Here is an 8,314-nt window from a genome sequence, read left to right as displayed (position 1 = left end):
TGGACCAATGTATTCAGGATGGGATTCAAAGTAATTGTCAGCAGTGCCCATACATTTCTTGCAGATCATTGTTCCAGGTTTGTAGTTTTGTAGGGTTTTCCCCTCTTCGTCAAATACTTTGTAAAATCTTTTTGGACATTTCATCAAAAATTTACTGTGCTCCACTGATATAGGACAGCAACAAAATTTCTCACAGCACATCACGCTGACGTGGTGTGCACATGCATATAATTTGTACTGCTTTCTCAATTCGTGCTACCCGTATTGACCTTCTCTGAGGCGACGGTATTTACCAGGGTTATCGTGGCTGCATTTTTCCCTTCCGACCGAGTTTTTGCGAAAATACAGGTATTGTTTTTCTGCATATTTTACCTACGAAAATTTTCAGACATTTTTCCACAAAAATGTAATTTTTTGTGGTGAGTGGGCTCTGTGTTGTAGCCTTTTTGTCGTGTACTATATCGCATATATACATTTTATGCTCATGCTGTACAGTGTAAAAAATTTGTCAAAAGTTTTTTATAAAAAAACCTATGTCGCTTGACATCAATAATTTTCGTGTTCACAATATTTAACTTTATTATATACCTTACAATTTGAGAGGGTTTAAATTCTTAACTTTTCCAGAGTTTCCTTAACTTTGCCGTTTGAACGTCGGTATTAAAAATTTTTTGGCGAAATGTTCGCACTCTTCTCGGATAAATTAAATTTTTTGACTGAAATAGTAATCCTTTCACATTTTAAATACGAGACTTCGTAATAACTTATTGTGCTACTTTCCGCTATATTTTTTTGTTTGTTTCATTTACCTTAAAAAATTAATACCTTTGTTTTGTTTTCAAATTGGCATTTAAATTTCCCCCATGTTTTTTAATCTCCCACATGCGCAGACGTTTTTCCGCGGTGTTGCTGCTCCCCTAAAGATTCAACTGTTTGGGGGATCCCGAATGTCGCGGTGTACAAAAACATTGAAAAAATCGTTGCCGCGTATGCGCAAACGATTTTTCATGGAAATAAGGCAGCTACCCTAAAGATTTAACTGTTTTTGGGCATCCCGAATGTCGCGGTGCACAAAAACATTGAAAAAATCGTTGCTGCGCATGCGCAAAATATTTTTTATCGAAATAATGCTGCTACTCTGAAGATTTAACTGTTTTTGGGCATTCCGAGGGTCGCGGTGCACAAAAACATTGAAAAAATCGTTGTTGCGCATGCGCGAAATATTTTTCATCGAAATAATGCTGCTACCCTAAAGATTTAACTGTTTTTGGGCATTGTGAGGGTCGCGATGCACAAAAACATTGAAAAAACGTTGCTGCGCATGCGCAAAATATTTTTCATCGAAATAATGCTGCTACCCTAAAGATGTAACGGTTTTGGGGCATCCCGAATGTTGCGGGGCAAAAAAACATTGAAAAAATCGTTGTCGCGCATGCGCAAACCATTTTTTATTGAAATAATGCTGCTAGCCTCAAGATTTAACAGTTTTTGGGCATCCCGAATGTCGTGGTGCACAAAAACATTGAAAAAATCGTCGCGCGCATGCGCAAACGATTTTTCATTAAAATAATGCTGCTAGCCTCAAGATTTAACAGTTTTTGGGCATCCCGAATGTCGCGGTGGACCAAAACATTGAAAAAATCGTTGCTGCGCATGCGCAAACGATTTGTACGGAAATAATGCTGCTACCCTAAAGATTTAACTGTTTTTTAGGCATTCCGAGGGCCGCGGTGCACAAAAACATTGAAAAAATCGTTGCGGTGCATGTGCAAGCGATTTTTTATCCAAATAATGCTGCTACCCTCAAGATTTAACAGTTTTTGGGCATCCCGAATGTCGCGGTGCAAAAAAAAAAATCGTCACGGCGCATGCGCAAACGATTTTTCATTGAAATAATGCTGCTACCCTAAAGATTGAACTGTTTTTGGGCATCCCGAATGTCGCGGTGCACAAAAACAATGAAAAAATCGTTGCAACGCATGCGCAAATGATTTTTCATGGAAATAATGCTGCTACACTAAAGATTTAATTGTTTTTGGGCATCCCGGATGTCGCGGTGCACAAAAACATTGAAAAAATCGTTGCCGCGCATGCGCAAACGATTTTTCATCGAAATAATGCTGCTAGCCTCAAGATTTAACAGTTATTGGGCATCCCGAATGTCGCGGTGCACAAAAACATTGAAAAATCGTGGCCGCGCATGCGCAAAGAATTTTTCATCCAAATAAAGCTGCTAGCCTCAAGATTTAACAGTTTTGGGGCATCCCGAATGTCGCGGTGCACAAAAACATTGAAAAAATCGTTGCGGCGCATGCGCAAACGATTTTTCATTAAAATAATGCTGCTATTCTAAAGATTTAACTGTTTTCGGGCATCCCGAATGTCGCGGTGCACAAAAACATTGAAAAAATCGTTGCCCCGTATGTGCAAACGATTTTTCATCGAAATAATGCTGCTACCTTCAAGATTTGACTGTTTTGAGGCATTCCGAGGGTCGCGGTGCACAAAATCATTGAAAAAATCGTTGCTGCGCATGCGCAAAATATTTTTCATCGAAATAATGCTGCTACCCTAAAGATTTAACTGTTTTTGGGCATTCCGAGGGTCACGGTGCACAAAAACATTGAAAAAACGTTGCTGCGCATGCGCAAAATATTTTTCATCGAAATAATGCTGCTACCCTAAAGATTTAACTGTTTTTGGGCATCCCGAATGTCGCGGTGCACAAACACATTGAAAAAATCGTTGCCGCGCATACGCAAACGATTTTTCATCGAAATAATGCTGCTAACACCGCGGAAAAACGTCTGCGCACGCGTCAACTCTGCCTGTAAGTGAGATTAAAAATAATTAAAAAGCGGTTCCGAACGTTTCCGAAGGCTGAAAATGGCGGCAAACAGGAGCGATTTCATTCGTGTCTTCAAATCCATATTTCGAGGGCATAAATAAACACTGCATTATAAAAACTAAGAGTAAAAACGTCCAGAGATTCATCGAAGTGGCATCCTACAAAAACACCTGTAAAAGGTGACTATTAACAAATTTTTCGTCTCAAACATTTTGTTTATCAAATAAGCAACGACAGTTTCCTAACACTTAATTGAGAAACGTTTTATTAAAAAAAAATATGTCGCCAGATACAAGACGTTTGCGTGTTCTCAATGATTGAAAATTAAGATGTATTTTACAATTTAAATATATTAGAAAGCTTAACTTTCCGCGGGTTTTCTTAAGGCTAAATATCAGAATACCCCTCCACTAGTCATGGAAATAATGTGGCTACTATTTCACTGGATACGCAGTCGAAAATTGCAAAGCAATGAATAGGTCAGCGGTAATTCGGTGTTTTATGATAGGTACTTCATCCTTCCACAAATATATAAGAACTAAAACATTTACGACATAAGTTTATGCAAATGTAGCAGAATACCCCAATTTTTTTTAGGGGACATAGATGACGTAATATAGATGTAGGTATTACTTTAAGTGGATACGCGGATACGTTGGATACGCAGTCGGTTAAAATTTTAAAGTTCATAGACCTTAAATCAAAGACGCTTGGTCGAGCATGCCGATTCCCGAGTAAAACTTAGACAATGTCAACAGATAAACAAACTCTGAATGATCATATATAAATTGGGAGTAAACGTCTTTACTTGTTACAAACGCAAATTACTCATTTATATGTTTCGTCTATTGATGTTAAAGTTTCATGCAGTTCAGCCGCACAACTGCCATATGATACTCAAATAAACTTTATTTTAATAACTTAATATTATGAAACTTATCAGACGCTCTCTGGCTGTAAACATTTATTTATTACAAATTGAACCTATACGGCTCATCACAAGACAATAACAACATTATAGTTTCTAACACCATTCTTACTTCATTCGCATGATGCGCATCGCTATATTACAGTATGGATAATTCTTAAAAATTTCCATATATATTTTTTACATCTATAAGGAATTTCTCAAACAAGTCATTGCCTTTGTTTTCGTAACGCCACAAGAACTCAGCTAAGTGCGATGAGAACATGGATTTTCTTACGCCAAAATCAGGAATCTTTCCCTTCGCCTGTTGCCAATGACCTTCGATCTTGTTGGTGTGGTCGCCATCTGCATTTACGAATTCTTTAGAATGATTAACACACTTATGAACATACCCATGCTTCTCAATATTCACATACGCCTTCCAACAATCTGAGATGATTGTGCTACCTTCGGCTATGTGGCACTGAATTAATGGCAATAAAGTTTTCTCGTCACGCTTTTCAACAGCGACCATAAAACATGTACGGGATTCTTCTTCGATTCCTCCGAATACCCATTGTCCTTCAACTTTATGTCCTCTATTGTACTTTCTCTTCCCAAACTTACTCTCGTCGATTTGAACAGTCTTTCCTGCACCCCCGATCTTGTCATCTCTCTCTAGAAGTGTAACTTCGCAAGTCTCTCGGCAAAAGCTGTCCCAATCTACTGCCGTATGCTCGCTAACGTTAACTTCGTGCCGAATGTCCTCTTGGCTTACCCCTCTGCACCACCAGTATGTTAACTTAACGATTTCTGCAAGAGTCAGGTTGCTTTTTTTGAACCAACTGTCTTTTCGAATCGATATTTCAACCCTGTGTCGTTTCCCTTTGATTTGCCTCCTGCATTACCACTTGAAACCGTCCGATCTGTCATTTGCGATTACCAATTTCATGATCTCATTGCAATGTCCGCATTTCCTGCTCGTAGCTATAAGTTTTTCATCCATAAGCCAACCAATCAGTCGATCCTTATTGCACAAAACTTTTTCTTTGAGACGGTCGTAGGTCCATTTACTGTTTTTGTTTTTCCGATAGCTCTCGTAGCTTTTTCCCTCGTCAAGGTGTTGTGTAGCAGCATCTTGTGTTGCTAATGCAGTCCATTCAGTTTGTGACTGTGAACTTGTCCTACACGTTTTCTTTTTTTTCGCACTGACTTGAATTCCCTTTACCATGCATGTGCTTTAGTTTTTCGGTTCTTGTTGTATAGCCGCGAGTTTCTCGGTCCAACTTTTTTGCTTTTCAAATGGAAAAATATAAAAATTCAAATGTGTCAGTTTACAACTGCTGTGCGTCTATTCGTTGCCGACAGCGGCCGCGATCTCAATGTTGCACCTCGCTGACTTAATAAATAAAGTCAGCGGCTTACGTCATCGTCTTCAAAAGTCTCCGTTTTCGAGTCTCTGCACGATATGTACTCGTTTTCATTGCTATTTACTGTGAACAGCGTTTTCATGTGTCTGTGGTTAATAAGCTGAGCGTATTCGACCGTACGTTATTAATCTTATCTTATTAGACTATTAGTGTTAAAACAGAACGTTTAAAACACAACATTCTACTTCCTGTGCTGAGCGCGTTGCAAATGACTTTGAAGTGAAGTTAAATGAATTGAAGACACAAGAGTAAAAGTTTGGCAATGCCTTATCTTGGGAAACAAGGCGAATTTCTTGTGAAAATTCTCATTAAAAAGCTACAACGGTTTTGACACAACCACTCAAGCTCATTGTTATGTATCTCGTAGTAACGTAGTTTATAACTTTACGTGTCCAGCTTGTGCTAAGGGGTATGTAGGAAAAACAGAAAGAAATTTCGGTAAACGTTTTTCTGAACACTCGTACCCGCTCGAAAATGCCGTCGCCAAACATGTCACTGAATGTGAACACGCAAATTGTATCCTATTATATCTTTACGATAATATTAATGATGATGACACTAACGTTTCTGGCAAACCATTTTCGTATTCTGATCACTTACAGATCGACTAATACTAAAATCCTTCAATCTCTGCAAAATAATAACTCTTAAATCTTACTATACCTAGAAACTTTACATATAAAGTTTCGTAAGCCGGAACTTAACAATGGGCTCAAAGCATCGAAGTAATTACTTGTGTTTCCGCGATAATTCTCGCTTCTACAGTTTATTACGTCATCTTCCTGTATAGAGATCCTATCAAGCTTGTAAATAATTTAGTCTGGTTTCACATGATTCTGAAATAGAGTCGAAATATCACCAACTGAACAATTGCGTCTTTTTTTACTTTAAATCTCTAAACTTATACTAAAAGAATTTTGTATCCGCGTATCCACTAAAAAATAAAGCTACCTCTAGCTTGAGAATCTGATCTCTTTAAACTATACTGTATGCCTCGTTCTTTAAAATATTAACTCACTGCGTATCCACGTATCCGCGTATCCACTAAAAAATAAAGCTACCTCTAGCTTGAGAATCTGATCTCTTTAAACAAACTGTATGCCTCGTTCTTTAAAATATTAACTGACTGCGTATCCACGTATCCGCGTATCCACTAAAAAATAAAGCTACCTCTAGCTTGAGAATCTTATCTCTTTAAACTAACTGTATGCCTTGTTCTTTAAAATATTAAACGACTGCGTATCCACGTATCCGCGTATCCACTAAAAAATAAAAGCTACCTATAGCTTGAGAATCTGATCTCTTTAAACAAACTGTATGCCTCGTTCTTTAAAATATTAAACGACTGCGTATCCACGTATCCACGTATCCACTAAAAAATAAAGCTACCTCTAGCTTGAGAATCTGATCTCTTTAAACTAACTGTATGCCTCGTTCTTTAAAATAAACGACTGCGTATCCACGTATCCGCGTATCATCTAAAAAATAAAGCCTCATCTAGCTTGAGAATCTGATCTCTTTAAACTAACTGTATGCCTCGTTCTTTAAAATATTAAACGACTGCGTATCCACGTATCCGCGTATCATCTAAAAAATAAAGCCTCATCTAGCTTGAGAATCTGATCTCATTAAACTAACTGTATGCCTCGTTCTTTAAAATATTAAACGACTGCGTATCCACGTATCCGCGTATCCACTAAAAAAAAGGCTACCTCTAGCTTGAGAATCTATCTGATCTCTTTAAACAAACTGTATGCCTCGTTCCTTAAAATATTAAACGACTGCGTATACACGTATCTGCGTATCAACAAAAAAATAAAAGCTACCTATAGCTGGAGAATCTGATCTCTTTGAACTATACTGTATGCCTCGCTCTTTAAAATATTAAACGACTGCGTATCCACGTATCCGCGTATCCACTAAAAAATAAAGCTATCTCTAGCTTGAGAATCTGATCTCTTTAAACTATACTGTATGCCTTTTTCTTTAAAATATTAAATGACTGAGTATCCACGTATCCGCGTATCCATTTAAAAGCAATACCTACATTTATATTACGTCATGTATTTCTTATGCCTTACTATCATATGCATTAGCTGACTACGTATCCACGTATCCGTGATATTTAAAATGCGTGGCTTGAAAAATTGCGGGGCATTCTGCAATCGCTCCTTTCTTAACTTTTAGGTTTAAACTTTTGTTTTCGAAAAATATTCTAAAGCCACCCCGTAAAAAAAGGAAAATTTACCGTGAATTCCAGTTCGTTCGATACTCTAAATGCTAGAAGTCTTTTAATTTATGTTTTTTCTGGCCGTCTTTTATATTTTTGCCTTTTCTTAACTTATATTTTATCAAATAATGGGCATGTTTTGTTTCAAAAGTTGATATTTAGATTTACCATCATATTTTGATATTTCAGCGCGTGCGCAGACATTTTTCCGCGGTGTTAATGCTGCTAGCATCAAGATTTAACAGTTTTTGGGCATCCCGATGTCGCGGTGCACAAAAACATTGAAAAAATCATTCCGACGCATGCGCAAACGATTTTTCTTTGAAATAATGCTGCTACACTAAAGATTTAACTGTTTTGGGGCATCCCGAATGTCGCAGTGCACAAAAACATTGAAAAAATCGTTGCCGCGCCTGCACAAACGATTTTTCATGAAATAATGCTGCTACCCTAAAGATTTACCTGTTTTTAGGCATCCCGAATGTCGCGGTGCACAAAAACATTGAAAAAATCGTTGCGGCGCATGCGCAAACAATTTTTCATCGAAATAACGCTTCTACCCTAAAGATTTAACTGTTTTTGGGCATTCCGAATGTCGCGGTGCACAAAAACATTGAAAAAATCGTTGCTGCGCATGCGCAAAATATTTTTCATCGAAATAATGCTGCTACCCTAAAGATTTAACTGTTTTGGGGTATTCCGAGGGTCGCGGTGCACAAAAACATTGAAAAAACGTTGCTGCGATTGCGAACAATATTTTTCACCTAAATAATGCTACTACCCTAAAGATTTAACTGTTTTTGGGATTCCCGAATGTCGCGGTGCACAAAAACATTGAAACAATCGTTGCAGCGCATGCGCAAAATATTTTTCATCGAAATAATGCTGCTACCCTAAAG

General features: G+C 37.8%; 1 protein-coding gene across 1 annotated transcript; it reads right to left on the bottom strand.

The window, feature by feature from the left end:
* Positions 1-3,804: 3,804 nt before the first annotated feature.
* Positions 3,805-5,185, bottom strand: LOC114542458. Its single transcript, XM_028562000.1, has 2 exons — positions 5,181-5,185; positions 3,805-4,654 (listed from the first exon to the last, which is right to left on the bottom strand). Exons 1-2 carry the CDS (start codon positions 5,183-5,185, stop codon positions 3,934-3,936), a joined length of 726 nt encoding a protein of 241 aa, XP_028417801.1. The 3' UTR covers positions 3,805-3,933.
* Positions 5,186-8,314: the final 3,129 nt, after the last annotated feature.

Source organism: Dendronephthya gigantea, unplaced genomic scaffold (genome assembly GCF_004324835.1).
Source record: "Dendronephthya gigantea isolate DGI-Jeju-01 unplaced genomic scaffold, DenGig_1.0 000353F, whole genome shotgun sequence".
NCBI classification, from domain to species: Eukaryota; Metazoa; Cnidaria; class Anthozoa; order Malacalcyonacea; family Nephtheidae; genus Dendronephthya; species Dendronephthya gigantea.
Note: the sequence above shows the minus strand (reverse complement) of the source record. Positions and strands in the feature narration are given on the sequence as shown.